The following is a 20,405-nucleotide window of genomic DNA, read 5'->3' on the forward strand; positions in this document are numbered from 1 at the left end:
AGCTTTTGGAACTTGAGTGTGTGCTCAACTGTTTCTGAAGTAGCATCACCCTTTGCTGTGGGTCTGGGGCACTGCACCCGGGCCACCACAAAGAAGCGGTGAGTGAACATTTTGCTTTTTGAAAATACATGTGGTTCACGGGTCACTAAAAACGGAGAGGGAAAGAAACAAGTGAGAGGTTCGGGGCATGGGCAACCAAGCCTATTGTATAATCTGGTGAGCCTAATATCTAACTTGTGAATGGTTAATTAACATAACAGATAGTTCTTTTAATATATATCTAACTGAAGTGGGAATGACTGAGAGCCTTCAGATCGATAATAGCATAAAGGTAAGCGCTGTGAAGGAGCACACCGATGTACCATCCACTACCTGGAGTGTAAAACCTACACACCATTAACTAGCAATTACAAATCTATTCACTATTTCATGGATGGCATGAAACTGAATAAATTGAATTGAATATCCAATCCCTGGTGTATTGTGTTCCCCTTGAAAAGGGATGATTTTATTTTCTGTAGAGATGGTCAGGATACTCAGTCACACTTACATTAGGTTGCATGCTAAAACTGCTCACAAGAAATACCCGACACTTCCCTGTTGAAAGACGAAGCCTTGACTAAGGACATAACCACAACATACTTCAAAAATCCCCCCCCCCCAAAAAAAATCTTTCCCCTAACACTAATTCAGCTGGGAGCTAGGAGAAAGAAAGATAAAAAAAAACAGGGCCTTGATTTCATATGTACTATTAAAAATTTAGACACACTACAGGGAGACTGTTCCTACATTTATTCATGGTCACTCTAGAGAATTAATTCTCACCCTATAAGATGCGCAGCTCAGTAATCTGATGCAGCAGAAACTTCTTAAAAGCTCAAACTACTAAATTACTCTCTAGGTGGTACTACACACCCTCCATAAGATGGAAATCTTTCAGCCTACCTATGATTGTTTTTAAGATAGAAGAATTATATAGATTTGAAGATCATGACACCATTACTCTAGCAAGCTTTTATTATGCATGGCACAGGTGGACTGTGCTCAGAGGCAGCTAAATACCAGCCCACACTCAGTGGCCCAGGTGGCTCTGGCCCACACCTCCCAATAATCCTCCATTTTCCCACCACTTTTTTCTCCCTTACTTTTCTTCTTTTACCCCAACCCCCTCCCTTCACCAACTCCATATCCTTTCTATAGTTACTTCTCTGCTTATTCTGGGTTTCTATTTTCCTATTACAGTTAACGTCCTTTTTTACTGTTACACTACCATGCTGCATTGTATGTATGTTTGACAATGAAATTATGTTTACGATTTTACATTTTGTGCTTGTGCTATAACTACTTGTATGTAAACTTGAATTTCTTTAATAAAAATTATACTTAACAAAAAGCAATAAAACTCAAGAATACTTTTGGTTAAATTGACCCATTATCCTCTCTTCAATTACCCTTTGTCCCTAAATTTTGAAAAAGCTTGGATAATCTGATGCCACCGGCAAAAGATAACTTTTAATCAATTGTAGTTAGACTTTTTTGTTTCTAAGTTATGAAAATTTGCCTCGTTTTCACTAAAAAACAGTAGAAGGGAAGGAGGTGCCAGCAGGTATTGTTCCCTGGTCAGAGTTCTAAGCACAGAATAAACATATATTAGTACTTATTTATCCCTAAATTGTGAAAAATATAACCCCTCTTTAGGAAAAAAACACAGGGACCCTCAGAATGAAAAATAAAATCTTACAAAGATGGTTTCATCCCCAACCTTATTTGCACAAAAACAAATTCCTTTGCGGTCAGATTGGCAAAATGACGCTCTAATGGCAGCAGATTCTGTTGCCTATTGTGGGCAATGACTCCAAGCGGAGTATCTCTCCGGGACCACCAGGAATAAAGACGCAGAATTTTTAGTACCAGAGTTCTACTGAGCTGAAAACACAACACATTTTATAGTTATATAGTTAATTAGTTTTCTCCGTTTTTCCCTGACAAATGTAAAAGCGGCGAGCAGAGGAAAACATGGATTTTTTCACTGAATGCCCACCCACACTGCAGCATGTCACTAGAACCGAAAGCGTTTCACTAGAACTCTACGCTGAGCTAGCGTGTTGCGTCACTGCGCTGATATACGTACAGCGTGGCGCATAGTCTCGCGAGATGAGATTTGTAACATTGGGTTTGGGGGCGGCAGGAGCCGAAAGCTTGTGGGACTTTTAAGCAGCAGCTGCTGGGTGTTAGCCAGTTGTACGGGGGATTGTATATCTATGGGTAAGGGTGAGGGAATATCGGGCAGAAGACACACAGGGCAGGGTGACACAGCAGTCTGACAGCAAACTAATGGCGAGACTGCATAGTCCGCTCAGAGCAGGGTGACAGTGTATTTATGTGGGGACACACGGGTAAGGGTGACAGAGTATTTATGTGGGGACACACGGGTCAGGGTGACAGAGTATTTATGTGGGGGGACACGGGTAAGGGTGACAGTGTGACAATTGAGAGAGATGCAGAGCGGGGTGACAGCATAATCTTAGGGAAAGCCACAGAGCGGGGTGACAGTCTGTCCACTGGGAGAGGTGCAGAGCGGGGTGACAGTCTGTCCACTGGGAGAGGTGCAGAGCGGGGTGACAGTCTGTCCACTGGGAGAGGTGCAGAGCGGGGTGACAGTCTGTCCACTGGGAGAGGTGCAGAGCGGGGTGACAGTCTGTCCACTGGGAGAGGTGCAGAGCAGGGTGACAGCATAATCTTGGGGAAAGACACAGAGGGGGATAGTGTATTTATGGGAGGATACTCTGGGCAGGGTGATACTATAAACATGGCAGGAGAGGGAGATAATTGTGGCACTCTGCCCAGGCGGGTAGAAACTGAGATAAATGAGTATAAAGATGTACATAGGGACATACATCCAGCAGAGTCCAGTGATAATAAGCCAGAGAAAGCAGAGTTTATAAAAATTGAGAAGCAATCTGCTATAACAGAGGAAAAAAGTATGTCCACATCAGGCTGTTCTTCTGAAAAATCTGACTTTCAAGATAGCACCGAGGGAGAGGAGGAGGAGGATACACAATCTGAAAACTTATGCATGAGAGAATATGTTGTGATACGTGATTATATGGCAGCAGATGCCACACAGGTAAAGGATAAAGCTGTGCTCATGCTGTATAGGATAGGATAAAGCTGTACTCATGCTGTATAGGATAGGATAAAGCTGTACTCATGCTGTATAGGATAGGATAAAGCTGTACTCATGCTGTATAGGATAGGATAAAGCTGTACTTGTTGACATGAAGTATAAAGCAGACAGATACCAAGTAAAATAAAATATAGCATACAGGAAATGTGGGGGAAGCACAGAAGGGGAACTATTATTTTTCAGCATGTTGAGAATAATTTCCCTCTAAATATAACTGTTTAAATGCAGACTGTTTTTTGAGGCATTAAAGGTCAATTCTTTAGCCTCTGCCTTTCTATCTTTTTTCTTGGCATTTGATTTCATAGAATTGTGGCCAAGTCAGAAAGCTATGACTCCTCTCCCTCTACAGTGCTGTTACTTAGCAGGCACATGCTTTATGCTCTTACTGGCAACCACATGTGGTGACAGGCAGAAACTTCTGTTTCAGAGCCAGAGAAGAGGATTAATTCTGTTGCTGTGACAAGTCGTGTTCTTTTGCTTTTGATTCTCTGCAGTTGCTGCTTTTGTACTAGTTATACTTTTCTGAATTGGCCACAGTTCGGTTCAACTCATTTATAATAGCAATAGAATTTATTACTTAAACATACATTCATATGGAAATAGCACTAATGAAAATACAGTGCCACAAGGCAGCAAGGTGGCATAAACATTAAGCATAAACAGTTTGGTGATAGTGGCTGGTTGTGGGTTAAGCTCAATATTTAACCCTTGATATAATGCAGAATCAGAACTGCTCAAAATTCTCTGTAATAATAAACATAATACTTAAATAAATGCCAATTTGATAATCATATGCCATTAAGCAATCAGTATCTATTTTTTAATACAGAATGCTCAATTTTGAATACAGGAAGGGTATTTTTGGGTGTATTCTGCATCCAGAAACCTGTTATACAGAAAGCTCTCAATTACGGAAAGCCTGTCTGCCATAGACTCCATTTTAATAAAATAATTCAGAATTTTAAAACTGATTTCCCTTTTCTCTGTAGTAATAAAACAGTACCTTGTACTTGATCCCAACTTAGATATAAATAATCCTTATTGGAGGCAAAACAATCCTATTGGGTTTAATTAATTTTTATTGATTTTTTAGTAGACTTAAGGTATGGAGATCCATATTATGCAAAGACCCATTATGCGGTATCCCCTTGGTCCCGAGCATTTTGTATTATCTATATGCTTTGTGGGAATATACATGACATTTTCTTTTATCTAAAACACCAAGGCAGTATAACTGCTGAACCCAATGTAAGCACAGGTTATAGATTTTTTCATTCTTTAAATCTGAATGCTGCTTAGGGGAGAATTCACAAGCTCACTTGCAAAAAAGTACACAGTGTGCACACTTGTACACACGTTGCTAGTGCAGCATCACACTGGATAGATGCCATTGGAATGTTCTTTTTTGCACTTATCAAATACAGTTAAAACAGTTTTTCCATGCATGAGAAGTATGAAGACATTTTTTTATTGTTTCAGTGCTGTGTTTCACAAACTGTTCTGTTCCCTTTAGCTCAGCCTGTGTTTTGGAGACAAGGTTCTGCTCCTTAGTGCAGTGACACAAGACTGGTGGTGGGTTAAGCATAATGGCATCTGTGGTTATGTCCCAGCAAGTTATTTGCATGATGCTTTAAACGACCAGGAAGATACAGAAGTGGATGACCCATGGCAGGATGAAGAGTATTACGGTAGTTATAAAACCTTGGTGAGCATTTACCCCTTTTAAACAAATGCTATGGGGTAACTCGACTTGCTCTTAATTGCTGGTTTCTTCCCTGCAGAAGCTGCATTTGGAAATGTTGTCTGATGTTCCTCGTACAACAGCCTATAAAGAGGTTATACTGAGGAACAGTTCATCTCTGTGTGGCAAGCATATCCTCGACCTGGGATGTGGCACTGGAATCATAAGCTTTTTCTGTGCTAAGTTAGCACAGCCAGAGGCCGTAGGTATCATCCATTTATCGTGCTAACCTTCTGCAGTTGTGCGGTTAGGCCAAGTCCACAGGACAGTAGGATTTTTCAAGTAGATTTAAATGCCCATTAAATGGTGGAGCTATTTTTACTATTTAAACCAGACCATGAAGCCTTCTCAGAAAACTTATGCACAAGTTTATAAATTAATAATTAAGTGGTGGTGTAATAGCTGCAGCCATAACAAGTAGGTGTCAGTTTAAATAGTGAACAAGACTAACACACACTGAAATCCTGTTTGCAGGTTTATGCAGTAGAAGCCAGCGAGATTGCAGAGCAAACACGCAGACTGGTAAAGCAGAATGGAATATCAAACCTTGTGCATGTCATCAGGCAGCGAGCAGAAGAACTGCAGCTACCCACAAAGGTGGACATTCTTGTGTCGGAGTGGATGGGAACCTGTTTACTGGTAAAATGAACACTGCTTGTCCACATTTACATTACCAGCTCTTCTTTTCTTGTATTCCAAACGGTTTCTTGCTGTGCCACACACACACATCATCCTTCTCTCCTTCTTACTTGAAGTTTGAATTTATGTTGGAGTCAGTCCTTCAAGCTCGTGACCGGTGGCTGAAAGAGGATGGAGTGATGTGGCCAAGCACAGCCTGCATTCACTTGGTGCCATGTAGCGCTTCTAAGGAGTATGCAAACAAAGTTCTATTTTGGGACAATCCATATCAACTGGATTTCAGCCTTTTAAAGTAAGTGTGTTCTTCCGTGCTTCTAAAAAAAGCTTTCACTATACGCAATTAATCAGCCGTTTCCAGGAGTTGTGCACCTATCATTGTTCACATAAACAAAGCTGTAAATGGTAGAAACCCATAAATATTTATTTCTATTTTCTGCAATGTTTGTCCCACTGTTTGTATTATGGCAGCATTATAAAAATACATTGCATACACAGAAGTCCAATATAAATATATAATACACAAGAGCCATGAATATCTTTTAAAATTGGTGCTTAGTGATGTAATTTGTGTCACATGACTCTCTGAAACTTGTGTATTATAATAAATAGTGTATCCTTTTTGTAAAATATATGAATATTAGAAGTTACCTCCAAGTTCCATGACCTGTATAAAAGCACTCGGCCTTCCGCCTTTATATGGTCTTGGAACTCCTCAGTGACTTATAATATCCTTATATTTTACAATAGTGGGTACATTATTCAGTAAGTATACATATATCTCCCCTCCCAAAGCTGTGCAGCAAATAAGTCCCAGGAAGGGAAAATGGGCAGCACACATTTCTGAAAGTTAGGTATTAAGTAAAATGCCCCCTGAATTGCCCTTTGGTTATTTCTTGCACTGGTTTTCGCATAGCATGGGACTGCAAAAACAAACCCCAAATTGTTATTTTAAAAAAAATTTCCTAAGTAATAACCTCAGTATAAAGTTACCTTATAGGTAGAAAAAGCAGACAACTATCAATGTCAGTATCATTTTCAGTGTTACAAAGATGGTTTATCTTTTAGTAGAAAGCTACTGCTGCTTAGTTTTTGTTTTTAAATGCCATGTACAGCCCATTGGAATCACTTGATCCAGATATCAGTGTGGGGAAGGCCTGGATGGAAAATCTCCTCCTGTGGTTTCTGCTCTCTGCAACATCTGGACCACGTATTCCTTTCCTCTTGTATTTTACCAGTTATCAGTTCAGAGGTCCTTGTCTGTTGCCCAGTGCACCTAGCTGGTATTATGGGTAAATTCCCAATTTCTTTCCATGTTTCTCTAGTACAAATTTTTTTTTTTTAAATGCATCACTATTTCTTGATTTCTTCTAAATGTCTTTATTTGTTACTGTTTTAAAAATGTGGGAGTCAGCCTGAGGATAAACGGTAGTTGATGGCAGCATACTAGTTCCTAGTCATGTTCTTAACTAGCTCAGCTATGGTCTTACTTATAAACATTTATTATTAGGGGCTTTCTGACAAATACAAGTGCAGTGGGCTGAAACAGACAAATTGCAATGATTTTTTTATCCACAGTGCAGCATTTTTTTCCCAGAATTCTGGTGTCATTTGAGAGAGAATGCTACGCACATGCAATTTGTGTGTAAATTGTGTCACTTCTGGTTCAGTAATGGTGAAAGTAAGTTGGTCCCGTGTAATTGCAATATGCTAAGGGAAACCTGGAAATACCTATGCCTCTTAAAGGCAGGTGTTACTTTCAGGGCTCCCTAGCACCAGTGTGCCCTGTACTTTGCACTTGTATACAGCTGTATGCAGCTCTTCAGAACAAGCAGGAGTGCACTGGGGAAAGTTGTAAGGAGATTATATAGCAGATACTTATCTGAATTTTGTAACCATTTTATTGGGACAAATCTTGCCATTTGTACCAGCTTTTCATAGTGATACTTCAAAAATTTTTTTTTAAATTTTTGTGTTTGTTATAAATTGCCTTTTTACCCGTTTCAGGCCTCTTGCAGCAAAAGAGTTTTTTGCCAGACCCAAGCCTGATTACGTGCTGCAGCCAGAGGATTGTTTGTCTGAGCCTTGCATCCTTTTACATCTAAATCTGAAGACACTACAGCTTGCTGAGCTAGAGGTGAGGGCCATATTAAGTAACTTGCATTAACACATTAGCAATGCTGTATATAGTTAGTTAGCTTAGTATATCTCCTCAGAGAATGAACAGTGATTTCACATTCTTCGTACACACCGATGGCCTGCTGCATGGATTTACAGCCTGGTTTAGTGTTCAGTTTCAAAATCTAGAGGAGCAGGGGCAGCTGGAACTTAACACTGGTCCTTTTAGTCCGTGAGTAGTTATCAACCAATTTCCTTTAATAAACCATTGCTATAAAGCTATGTTGCACTAAGACTCTCTTCTTGTTGCTTTATCGATGCCTCTACATGTATTGTCTACAACATGCATTGTACTCTAATTGCTCACAGAAATGTTCACTGTCCAATCTTTCCCAGACAGCTTTTGTACTTTTACTGTAAGGTCATTTCCCACTCAATATTCTTTTCTGAACCCAGGCTCACTCACTGGAAGCACACACTCTTCATGCTTGATGAGCCACTCCAGGTTCAGAAAGGAGACAAGATAAGTGGCTCTGTAGTGTTTCAAAGGAATTCGGTTTGGAGGCGGCATATGTCTGTGACACTGAGCTGGGTCATCAATGGAAAACTAACGATGCAAAACGTGAGTCAACAATGGCAAGCTATACTTGCTTAACTACATATGCAGAAGCAGCATTTGGCACTTATAAACCATTCGCCCATCATCATATATGTAGTCCGTCCTTTGAACAGGAGATGGGGTAACAAAGTGTGAGTTCTTAGGCTTGTAAGTCACGCATCCCATGGAGCTAATGATACTTTCTATTCACATACCTCCCAGACAGCAGACAGGACAGAGGCTGAGCAGCACATGAGTAGCAAGGAGCTGCTTGTGGTTACAAAGCTTGTAGCTGCAGGCATGAGACTAAGGGGCGATTTATCAAAGTTTGAGTTTGATTTTTCTTGTTTTAACAAGTAAAGGCTTTTTTTTTGCGCTAAAAAACTTAAATTCAAATTATTTTTAAAAATTTAGTTAGCGAAAAAAAAAATCCAAAAACTCAAATGTAAAAATTTGCCATCTAAAAGCTTGCGAGTTTCGAAACAAGTCCAATGGGAGTTGTCCTAGGCAACGTCAAGCCGCATTCAATATGCAAGTTTATTCAATTTATATAAACTTGAATTCACGAGCTCGAAAATTGATAAAAAAGCCCATAAATGTACTTTGTCATTAATTATGTGTGTGTCTTTATTAGGTTGGTTGCAAGGTGTTTCCAATCTGGAGATGAAGCATTTCCTGCAGTGGTGATGGTACTTGGTCTTACAATGTCTGGTCTCCGTAGGCTAAAAAACCAATACAGTTGGGCAGTAATAGCTTTCATTTCTAAAAACTACATGTTTGTCTCTTGGGAAAAGGAATAATAATGCAGATGGCCTTAAAACCCTACCTCATAAGACAGAGGTTTTGTGCCTTTCTAAGTGAACACAATCAACATGCAACAGGAAGAAATTTTAAAATATTTAATGTGCTTTTTATCTTTTTTTTTTTTTGTAATTTCCCAGGTAACTGTTGGGCTCCAGAGTGCTAAATGCATTTTTTTTTCCATTTCATTTTTTGATATAAAAAGAGTTTTAAAAGTGATATGGTCCTGTGATTTTTTTTTTTCCTCAGAACCAATGGGAAAGTTCGAGCATGATGTACTAAATAAATTACACAGCTTCTGTACATAATTACATTCCATTCAATAAAAGGGTGCTCACCCTCAGCTGGTACACGCGCTTTGGAAACGTTTAAGTCCAACAACTTGGCTCAGAGGGAATACACCTCTATTTTGTATATATAAAAAAAATTCAAGGTCCTACGGTGTAACAGTTCCATGAGATTCACATTATTGCATGAAGTCGGGCTCTGTAGGACACAAGATGCAGAACAACTGCACAGAAACAGCAGCAGCTGGTATGGGGTAAGCTACATCCAGTGTCACAGTAAAAAAAAAAAAAAACAATGTAGATATCCTATAGATACATTCTGATGTAGAAGATAATTGGCAAGAACAGAAAGGTCCTCCTTCATTGTGCCTAGCAGCAGACATCCTAAGGGGTTGAGATTACAACTCAGCTGCTGCACATTGTCTCTGAAGAAAGACAGCAGCATGCTAGCACCTTGCTGAGAAGAGGCAGTCATTAGAATCTTCTGTAGCTTCTGCATCGCCCAGTGTGTCAGTGGTTAAGGCATGAAGCAACCAAAGTCAACTCACATGTTGTAGGCAACATAAATAGGATCCAGCTGATCAGCCAGAAACCCATCTCGTAAATGCATACGCTGCTTCTCCCCACGAGAATTAATGGGAATGACACCAGGATCCACAATCACCACTACCCCCACAATAAGGTAATGCTCCTCCAAAACTACATTGGTCACCAGCGCCACCAGATCTAGTGCTTCTTGTTCTGGTCCATCAAGCTCTAACACAACTACCAGCAAATTTGTCCATGTAAAGACAGCACTACGGAAAAAGAACATCAGTAAAAATAATTAGCAGTCCATTGTACCCTCAAATGGAAATACATGTGTTAATTACTGCATGAGAAAGAACAGCTTTGTAGTTAAAGGGGTGTTAAAAAGACAGGACCCTGCAATTAATCAAAGCTGCAAATTCCTGTAAAATGGGTTTGTATTTTGAAATCTAAAAGCCACACTAAAAATCTGCAGCATCAGTCTGGGCAGAAGCCTAGGTCTCAGGTAAGTTTCTTACCTATATTTCCCGTTATAGGCTCCTTAAAGGAGAAGGAAAGGTAAAAATCACTGGAGGTGTGGCAAATGTAAGGCATGCAGGGAATTTGGGTGTTCTGTTTTTCAGTGACCCAAAACATTACGGCAATGAGGCTTTTTGTTGGCTGCAAGTGAGAAATGGGCCAAAAATACCTATGAACTAAGTGAAGCTTTTACTGTATAGTTTTATCTAAAGATTATTGAACTCACCACTCAGCAATGTTTTTGTGTGCCCGAATGACAGATGTTTCTATGTCGATTGGGTGGTACCTCATACCACGTAACTCCAAAGTCTCATCCAAGGAACCCACCACATACAGAGCATCGTGCCTCTCTGTGGAAATATTGCAGTATTAATTCATTACTTTAACACTTAGCTTTATGCAGAGACTTTACAAAGTCCTATCATTTTACCTCCACTTGCATCAGTCAGCTCTGTTCTCCGAAGAAACCCTAGGTATCCTGTCCGTGCCCACACAGTCTGAGTATCACCGAAGCTCAGACGTGCATTAAAGTGATCGGCGTGCAGAGCTTCCTCTCCATACACAGTGTAATAACCATTAGCATTGTGTGGGCTGCTTATCCAGATCTGTGAAGTGGAAACCAAGAAATTAACTTTTAGAGTGGTATTAACATTTTCCTAGTAAAATATTGAAGTCTTGAAACATAAGTGCCTGCTAATTTTCTGTTTAGGCACCCTAAAATAAACAATGTATAGAATTGACCTACCTCTCCTAGGTGAGAGTCCCCAAGTGGTCCTTTGGTCTCTGTGTGCGCAATGATAACCTTAACACCTGGGAGAATCTGTGGGTAGTAGAAAAAACATAAGGTGTTGAAGCAAAGCAAAAGGCATGCTTATTTACCAAGTAAATGGCTCATAGTACTTAAAATGTTAAAGGGATTCTGTCATGATTTTTATGGTTTAGTTTTTATTGCTATATTACATTATTCAACATGCAAATAATTGATTCTACCACTTAAAATGTTATTCTTGAACCAATAAATGCATTTTGTTAGCTGTAATATTGGTGTGTAGGCGCCATCTCAGTGCATTGTGCCTGAGTCTGAGCTTTCAGAAGGAGCCAGCACTACACATTAGAACGGCTTTCAGGTCTGGTAACCTATTGTTTCTCCTACTCCAGATTTTTACTATAGAGTGCTATTCTAATATCTACCATTAGATGGGGCATGGGAGCATTTTTAGCTCTACAAGTGTCAGGGAGCTGCTATCTTGCTACCTTCCCATTGTTCTGCTGATCAGTTGCTTGGGAGGGGGGTGTTATCACTAGCAGTACAGCAGTAAAGAGTGACTGAAGTTTATTAAAACACAAGTCACATGACTGAAGGCACCTGGGAAACCAACAATATGGCTAGCCCCATGTCAAATTAAAATTAAATATGATAAAATCTTCTCTTTTGAAAAATGGATTACAATGCAAGATTCTGTTGGAGAAGTTCTAATAACTAATGTATTTTGTAAAAAAAAACATGTTTTCCAGTGACAGAAGCCGTCTTGGCGGCTCAACAAGACGACCAATATCACAATGGCTGCGGATATCAGTCGTCTCGTTGATCAGGCAGGTTAACATTATGGATGAATCTGCAGGTGGAGGTAGAATTCCACCTGCCGATTCAGCCCTGAACGTCAGTGGGGGAAACCAATGGTCGCAGGAAAGATCGTAATTGCTATGTGTATGGCCACCTATATGGTAACCATTGTGATATTATTATTAACTTTTGTGGCAACTTGTGCAATAAATGCTTTTATTCTAGAACTATTGTACAGGTGGAAGTGAAAGGATTTATTTATTGATTGGATATGAGAAGTGAAGGGGATAGGAAAAATCAAAGATAATCCAGTTGAATGTAGCTTACCTTTCCAGATTCCATCAGTGGAAGACTGTGTGGGGATCCCCTCTCAACTAAGCGCACCCTAGAAAACAAATACAAGATCAGGGAAAAACAGTACAACAGGAGGCAACACATCTGTGAGAGAGGGAGGGTGTATTTACCGATCATGGCGAAGGGCTCGCATATCTACATACACAGTGGTTGGGTCAGGACCAGCAGTACCCTGAGAAACAGGAATTAAAATGAATACTACTATTACTAAAAAAAGAAAAATAGCCAAGAATAAACTGCAGGAAGGAGCAGGAGCTACCATGCAGGATGACAAGCCGTGCAGACCAATCTACAACCACATTAAGATGCACAGATACACAAGTCATGCCCTACTGTACTGCCTTTAAAGAACCTTCCCCCCACCCTCCACCAAGTAGTTGTGCTACTGCTTTTGTATGATTCCAATACCAAACCAGCTCCCATTACTAATTCAGCTGTCCACCCTGCTACTATAATTTTTTTTTTTTTTTAAGTTTTTATTTATGCATTTTTCAGATTAACATAAAAGTAAAACGGCAAAAAGGGGGAGAGAGAGTAGAGAAGTAGGGGTATATTATCCACGGTGTTTCCTGGGGTTTCGTGGAAGGCAATCCAGGGGCCCCATATTGCATCAAATTTTTTAGGACAACCCCGTGAAAGGTAGGACAGTTTCTGGTTAGTTAGAGTGTTGTTGACTAGAGTTCTCCAGAATGGGAGGGTTGGGGGGGCTAAGCATTTCCATTGCAGTAGAATGGCCTTTTTGGCATAGTAGAGGAGCTGGAGATAGCAGAGTCTAGAATGATGTGAAAGCCCCAGGTCCTCTGCCACTCCCAGTAGGCAAACAATTGGTGACAATATCCGGGGAAAGCTTAGGGCATCTGAGATATAGTTGACAATATCCTTCCAGAAGACCTGCACGGCTGGACAATTCCAGAACACGTGTATGTATGAGCCAGTTTCACGGTCACATTTTATACAGGTGTCTGGGGTCTGGGGAAACATCTTGGACAGCCTGTATGGTGTAAGGTATACCCGGTTTAGAAACTTCATTTGTATATACCTGTCCGCTAGTGATATTGTCAGGTCTGGAATTTGCCTTAGAGCATCTACCCAAGTTTCTTCAGTTAAGCTAGGTATGTCTCGCATCCATTTCTCACGTACCTTCGCCAGTGGGTCTGGGTTGGCCTGCCATAGGATGGTGTAGTACCAGGACAGGGGCTTGGTGAGGTTTTCCCTACGTATGTATTTTTCTAGGGTGGTTTTTTTCAACTCTACTGGTCTGGTGGGAAATTGGGAGTGGAAAGCGTGTCTGAGTTGAAGGTAGTTAAAGTGCATTGTTTGGGGGATTTGGTGGCTTTCTCTAAGCGTTTGGAAATGTGTCCATTCGTTAGTATGTCTTGTAGGTGTTTAATTCCATGGGAGGCCCATTGGGCGATGTTGGGTAGGGAGGTGAAGTTGGGTAAGGAACTGTTACCCCATAATGGCGTCCAACGTGACCACATTTGTTGTGGGCCTTGGACATGTTTGAGGGCTTTTTGGAAAGCAGTGATAACTGTACGCATAGGGGTAGTGATTGTGTAATGTTTTGAATTTCCTCTGTATGGTAGGTTTGCTAGGGCTTCGAGTGAGCCCAAGATATTAGCTTCGAGTAGCGTGGATGTATTGTCCTGGTGTGGGGTTAGCCACCAGTGCACATTAATTAATTGGCTGGCCAGATAGTATAGTCTCATATTTGCTACTATAAATTTAACTAACATCCCAATTCCAGCTTCTCTGGACATAAAACTTAAGGAAGATATTGAGCAGTATACAATATGTTCATACTGCTGGGAAATACAATGTATAGCAAAGTTCTATTGGCTTTCACGTGGCTGTACTCCTTAATTCCAGCCTTGTTACACAGATCATCCACTAAACTGCGCAAGCAGAACAACAAAGCAGTACTCCAGAACAAGCACAACAACATTGTTTCTATAAAATGGCAACACAAATGGAACCACAGGAACCACTCTCCTCCCTCTTGGGACACATCCAAATGAGCTCACAATATCATGAGAAGCGCACTTTAACGTGTGCTTTTACCAAAGCCTTAGAACAGTAATTCCCAACCAGTGACTCATGAGCATCATGTTGCTCACCAACCTCTTTGATGTAGTTTGCATTGACCTCAAAGCAGATGCTTTTTTTGAATTTCTGACTTGGAGGCAAGTTTTAGAGCATGTGTACTGCTAAACAGAGCATCTTGTAGCCTGCTGGAGCACAAAGGGTTACCATGTAGCCAATCACAGCCCTTACTGAGCACACCTAGGTACTTTTTTCATGCTTGTGTTGTTCCCCAACTTTTTTTTTTATTTTTAAATGTGGCTCATAGGTAAAGATAAAAAGTTGGGGACCCCTGCCTTAGAACATGAGCATTCAATCATTTCACAGAGCTGTCACAAACTAGCAAGCACCAAGCATTCCAACTCATAAATCACATTGAAAATCCTGCTGCTTTCCCTATCACACACTATAAAATATAGCTTTCCCAACTAAATCCCAGTTGCTGCATTTTCTATACCTTAACCAGCAAAATTATACAATATACATGGAAACGGTAATGAAGAGTATTCTAAGCTAAAACACCTATGCAGGATTGCCCAGGGAAGCTAAGACAAAGCGAATGTCGGTTTTATTAACACACACACTCATGCATACACCATACCTGGTCAGCAAGCTTGCCCAGTCTGTTGGGCTGAAAGAGGAACCACAAAGAGAAGTGAGAGACAAAGCAGGAGGAAAGCATGAGTGGGAATTCACATGGATAGAGAAACTATGACCAAACCACAAGTAAATCACATGACAAGCTCATAATGGAACATGTAGCACTCACATGACCTGCTCCTCTTGGTTCTGAACATGCAAAAGTTAATGAAATCCATGTAGAAGTTCACTCACCTGTAAACAAATGGCCACGTTGACTCTGCAGCCAAATGTGGTGCTGACAGCCCTGGTGGAAAGCCCCAGGTCCTTAAACAATTTCGAGAAGGACTGAGTAAGGGAAATACGTGGGCGCTCCTCTGCTACTACCATGCATGTGCGTACACAGGAAAGATTCACACCTCGTGACTGCAAAAACAGAGATGGTCAAACAAATGCAAGATGGTGCAAATGACAAGGCAGGACTGAGTAACAGTCAGACAAGGAGAAAGCAGTGGAGGAAAACAATTAAAGAATAAAGAGTACAAAAAAGGTTCCGGTCCTTACCCTCAAGGTACCAGTCTGTGTTCCTAGGCCTCGAGTGCACATTTCCATAACAGAGTAAGAGCAGAAAGTGACCCGTACTTTGTATTGGCTAACAGCGCTCAGCCATAGGGAGGCATTGCTCTCCAACTCCAATGGGGGCACCAAAATAGACTGGTGTCCAGAATATACACTGTGTGAAAAAGGAACTCGTTGGTACCAGGTAAAGAGTTAGAACATTTGCACATATTATTAATACACATGAATTACCTGCACAGGCACCATAGAGCAAAGCCTAAACCACAGTATGGATCCAGGCAAATCGCTATCTGACGAGAAGGATACAGTTCACACTGAAGCTTGATAGAGCGGCATAAGGCACTGCATGCTGTATGGGACATCTGGAGGGAACATTGACACAAGATAAAATAAATGGAGGGGCAGGTAGAAAAGCAATGTTAAATGCCTAATAGGGACAGTATGAAAACTAGAGAAGTTGCGAAATATCTGCAGATGAACTGCAACTCATGTTTGGGACTGAGATCTGGTGTTTTAAGTGTTGTACTGCATAGTTGCAACAAGGCCAAACTTAATCCTGTACTAATATTATGTGACTTCACACCAATGAACATATGTGGTCTAAAAACCTGAAACTATTTTGTATGCTCAATTTTTTAGAGAGGAAGGGGGTGGGGTGAAGTTTGCTAATCTGAATTAGGCTGTAGACTCAGTTTAAGATTTAAAGGAATTTTTATGGTGGATTTGGTACTTAGCCAATTCCTTAAACTGGATTCTTAATACCAATCGTATAAAATGTATTTTGTAGACACAGAATATTGTGTATATTCCCTTGTCTGGTTATCTACAGTAAATAATAAAATGTTCAACCCCATTAATCTACACCTACAGGTGTCTGGTTCCCATGGATTATATAGCAGTGTGTCTCAAACCATAAGTAAAAGCTTGCTTGCAAATCTGGCCCGAGTGCTAAGTACAGGGCACTGGATGCTGTAAACTCTCCATAGAGTCAAAGATGTTTTTATATCAGTCTTAGAATCCACCCAGATTATACAGACCCTTTGCATTTCACTTGGAATAATTATAGCTTTTACCATGCACATGTTTAAGTACAATTTAGATTTCCTTAAGGAGATTACCCATCGCAGGCATGCAGATGCACCAAGTTACTTTCATACCTTCACTCCTGCTAATATTCCCGTAGTAGACACACTGAAATCCAGATATGCCAGAGTTTCTGGTGATGCTGGCCTGAAAACACGCAATACCTTTTTCTTTGGCATGTCCTCTAATGGGACAAAAAAGGAAAAGGTAAATACTTTTTGTAATGTTGCTTTTGTATTTGGACATTCAGCAATAAATACCTGCATCTGACAATTTATGATTTTCTTTTTCTCCCTAGATACAATGATTGCAGTTTTATCATTTGCCATTATGTTATTGTCATTGCATTTGTGATTACTTTACACAGTTTTATTTACTCTGTTACAATCCCCTAACAAGAAGGCAGGGGTGGGCATGGTTTGGCAGACCATGCTCTAAATGGAATTCTCCACACAGCCTGTACAGAGGAGTACCCTCAATTTCTGCCATGCATTAATTTCCCTGTAGTAAGAATAAGGTAACAATGGTACAGGTACGGGACCTGTAATCCACAATGCTCTGGGGTTTTCCAAATTAGGGGATCTTGGATCTTCATACCTTAAATGGCACTTATCACCACTATATTGTTTCCCCCATCAGAGGTACGGGCCAGTACAGCCAACACTCCGGTTGGGGGAAACAATAGTCTTTCTTGAAAAAATAGCTCCCAATGCAGGCAGCCATGTTGGGACACACATCATGCGCATAACGAGCCACAAGCCGTTCATTATGCGCATGTGTGTGACGTAAGAGGGTGAGTCACATCCACCGCACATAATGCACATAATAAGCAAGAGGGGAGACCCGCTCATTATGTGCATGCGTGGCAACCAACAGCCAACCAGCTCCCTCCCAGTTAATTGTACTGTAGTTGGGATCAAGTACAAGGTACTGTTTTATTATTACAGAGAAAAAGGAAATCATTTTCAAAAGTGTATTATTATTTTCTTAAAATGTGCTCTATGGGAGATAGCCTTCCCACAATATGAAGCTTTCTGTATAATGGGTTTCCAGATAACCAATCCCATACCTGTACTTTCATTATAACGGCTAATACAATAATCCCAATTCTTCCAGAACACGTTTAGTCCTTTCCTTACCTGTGTCCAAAATAGTTGGCCATGTCTTAATGTCCACAGCTGCAGCGGCCTCCTTAGACTTCAGAAGTCGCATTATTGCTTGCGTTGTAAGGATGCAAGATGATTTACTCACCTAGCCACAAGAGTAAAACACAAATAACTGCTCAGCTATTGGCCTTTGGTCCACTGGACCTAACTACTGCTGGATTATAATCAAGCCATAAACCATAGTAGTGCTTGTGCTGCAAGTCTATAGGCAAGCTGCACTCTTTCTGGTCCAAACAAATAAGGAGGGTACCGCCAGAGAAATGAACACTGAGCAGAATCCATAGAAAGCTTTACAGAACTGAATATACTACTAATGCAGCTTCGACAAGGCAATTTTGTATGTATGCCAGCAGCCAGACACATTTACATTGTTGGACTGATTTATTAAATAAGTGCTAAATTGCACTAGTGTAATTACCCATAGCAACCAACCAATATGAGGAGTTAACGGATAGCTAGGGAATAGAAGAAAAGATCTTATTAGTGGCTATGAATAAATGCGCTGGTGCAATTAACCACCTATTTTAGTAAATTAACCCCAGTGAGACTTAAACACAGGAGGTTTTAATAGAAGGTTGAGTCTGCCATAGTAACATCAGGCTGCCTGTAACAAAGCAGAACACAGCATGCACTATTTCTATACATCTATCTATTTTAACAGCACCCAACATGCAAGTGATGGGGTTTTTGGCACAATTAAAAAGACCTGTGGGCATGCAGCCTAAAATACTCACCTCTACAATCATCTTAACTGTGGGAAGTGTGGTAGCAAGGTTTTGTGGGTGGGGAGGCCGTACGGTGATTGGGATACAGCCAGCATAGAGGCAGCCAAAAAATGTGGCAATAAGGTCAATTCCTAGAAAGGAAAATGAGGGGTCAAATATTAAATACAAAGGAAACAAATGTCTTATTGGTGTGCTACTTATTAATCACTCTTTGCCGTTATTAATAGAAAAACAAATTGTTCTGCCTACATCACAGGCAAACCTAGCTTGATGTGAAAATATGCATGTCTGCTTTACACCCTATATAACTACTAAAGCACCCCCATTACCAAAGCCATAGCATTATATATACCAACTAAATCCCCCTTCATCTTTAAAATCGATCAGGTGATTCCCATCACTAACACATATTTTGTCTTTTTAGTACATTATGATGTTTACCTGGAGGATACACCAGGGCCACGTGATCACCAACATTGAGGTGAGCTTTCTCAACCAACCCAGCAGCAATACGTTCTGCCCTTTTGTGCAGCTGCAAACAGGTTGCAGAACTTGACACTGCGCCCTGAAAAGAACACACCCATTATAAAGGGAAAAAGCACTGAACCGTACAAATAGATGAGCACTAGCAGGTGAGATGCAGGCAACAACAGAATGTGCATTTTATCACAGATTTTTCCTTTAATAAATACTAACTATTCATGATTCATAAAAATATTCTTGAGAATATTTCTGTTTATGCTTTTTGCTGCGTTTTTTCTAGAATCATGAAAAGAATACAAACTCGAATTTTGATAAATCGGCCCCAATTTTCAGAAGAATAGCAACATCTCAACTTACCCTTACTTTTCCTTTTTCCTAGTATATTTATTTTAATGTCCATTTTATATATTTATACATATATATTTAATGTCTATTTTAATGTCTGCCATAAACCCTTTATCATGCAGAGTATATTGGGCGTTGTAGTACAGGAGAGAGAAAGAGCACACAGAATAAACTGCTGCAATTAAGATTCCTAAAGGACTCACCTTAGAGTTCAGGAGTAAGAGAAGTACATGCTCAGGGGTAGTTTGGGCCCTCCACTGCAATACATCGGCCAAGTATAGAAACTGTAAAATTGAAAGTTAGTGGGGAGGGTTAAAAGCTGAGAGTATGTAAGACAATAATAATGACAGAACCATTCCAGGATAAATTCATATTGTACCTTTTTTGCCTGATCGTTATCTTCAAGCTGAGACACATCCCTCCCACAAGCTTGGGCTATGCGCTTCCCTGCCACCAGATTCCCCACAATCATAGACGCAGGACCTACATCTGGAGGAAGAATTAACCAAAGAGCATGAAAACACCAACACTCATTGCTTTATCCCTTTTAAATTTCTCTGGTTGGATTTTTAACGCAATTTTAAAACAATTGCCAAAGCTCTATAACCACACCAATGAACAACATTAAAGTCACTTGATATGCTTAAATAGTGGAGAATACTGAATGGATGAGCTTCCTGTTATATCACAAAGTAGCAATGGTAAGTCTTTGATGCTGAGACTAAAGTGATCTACACTAGACAATGTCAACGTGTTGTAATAAAAATGCCCACAGGTGCTGTGGCCAGAGATCCAGGTCCTCATTTGTTAATAACGCAAAGTACTAGGTACAAAAAGTCAGCACAAATTGCCATTTTTTTCCCCAAAATGCAGCAAGCACCCAATTTCCTCTCCATCTACCTTGAACAAACTTTTTTTCAAGTGGGGACCCCAAACCACAATTGACTGCTAACACTAGCTATTTTGGATATCCTAAAGGAACGGTCTAATTTCTCTTACATTCCCACAACCAGGCCCATATAAGCTTGTA

The 20,405-nt window shown here is 40.4% G+C and overlaps 2 protein-coding genes across 8 annotated transcripts in view; one reads left to right on the plus strand and one right to left on the minus strand.

Moving 5' to 3' along the window:
- The first annotated feature begins 2,129 nt into the window (after window positions 1–2,129).
- On the plus strand, window positions 2,130–9,300 carry prmt2 (protein arginine methyltransferase 2). 3 transcript variants are annotated; one of them, XM_012970565.3, is made up of 9 exons: window positions 2,130–3,127; window positions 4,701–4,892; window positions 4,969–5,130; window positions 5,403–5,567; window positions 5,684–5,859; window positions 7,572–7,701; window positions 7,781–7,914; window positions 8,139–8,304; window positions 8,915–9,300. In XM_012970565.3, the coding sequence occupies exons 1-9, from the start codon at window positions 2,381–2,383 to the stop codon at window positions 8,945–8,947; spliced, it is 1,905 nt and encodes a 634-aa protein (XP_012826019.1). In that variant the 5' UTR covers window positions 2,130–2,380; the 3' UTR covers window positions 8,948–9,300.
- The window catches only part of dip2a (disco interacting protein 2 homolog A), a 51,987-nt gene continuing 40,746 nt past the window's right edge, over window positions 9,165–20,405 (minus strand). For 3 of the 5 annotated variants that reach the window (XM_012969940.3, XM_031892452.1, XM_012969939.3), the window contains 16 exons: window positions 19,755–19,864; window positions 19,579–19,659; window positions 18,989–19,112; window positions 18,557–18,678; window positions 17,796–17,907; window positions 16,731–16,840; window positions 15,805–15,935; window positions 15,559–15,727; window positions 15,250–15,420; window positions 15,017–15,046; window positions 12,444–12,505; window positions 12,307–12,364; window positions 11,161–11,235; window positions 10,846–11,020; window positions 10,642–10,765; window positions 9,165–10,165 (listed from right to left, as the gene is read on the minus strand). In XM_012969940.3, the coding sequence (XP_012825394.1) occupies window positions 9,913–10,165; window positions 10,642–10,765; window positions 10,846–11,020; window positions 11,161–11,235; window positions 12,307–12,364; window positions 12,444–12,505; window positions 15,017–15,046; window positions 15,250–15,420; window positions 15,559–15,727; window positions 15,805–15,935; window positions 16,731–16,840; window positions 17,796–17,907; window positions 18,557–18,678; window positions 18,989–19,112; window positions 19,579–19,659; window positions 19,755–19,864 (1,907 nt within the window). In that variant the 3' untranslated portion in view covers window positions 9,165–9,912. 5 annotated transcript variants of the gene reach the window in all.

This window comes from Xenopus tropicalis, chromosome 9 (assembly GCF_000004195.4).
Source record: "Xenopus tropicalis strain Nigerian chromosome 9, UCB_Xtro_10.0, whole genome shotgun sequence".
NCBI lineage: Eukaryota > Metazoa > Chordata > Amphibia > Anura > Pipidae > Xenopus > Xenopus tropicalis.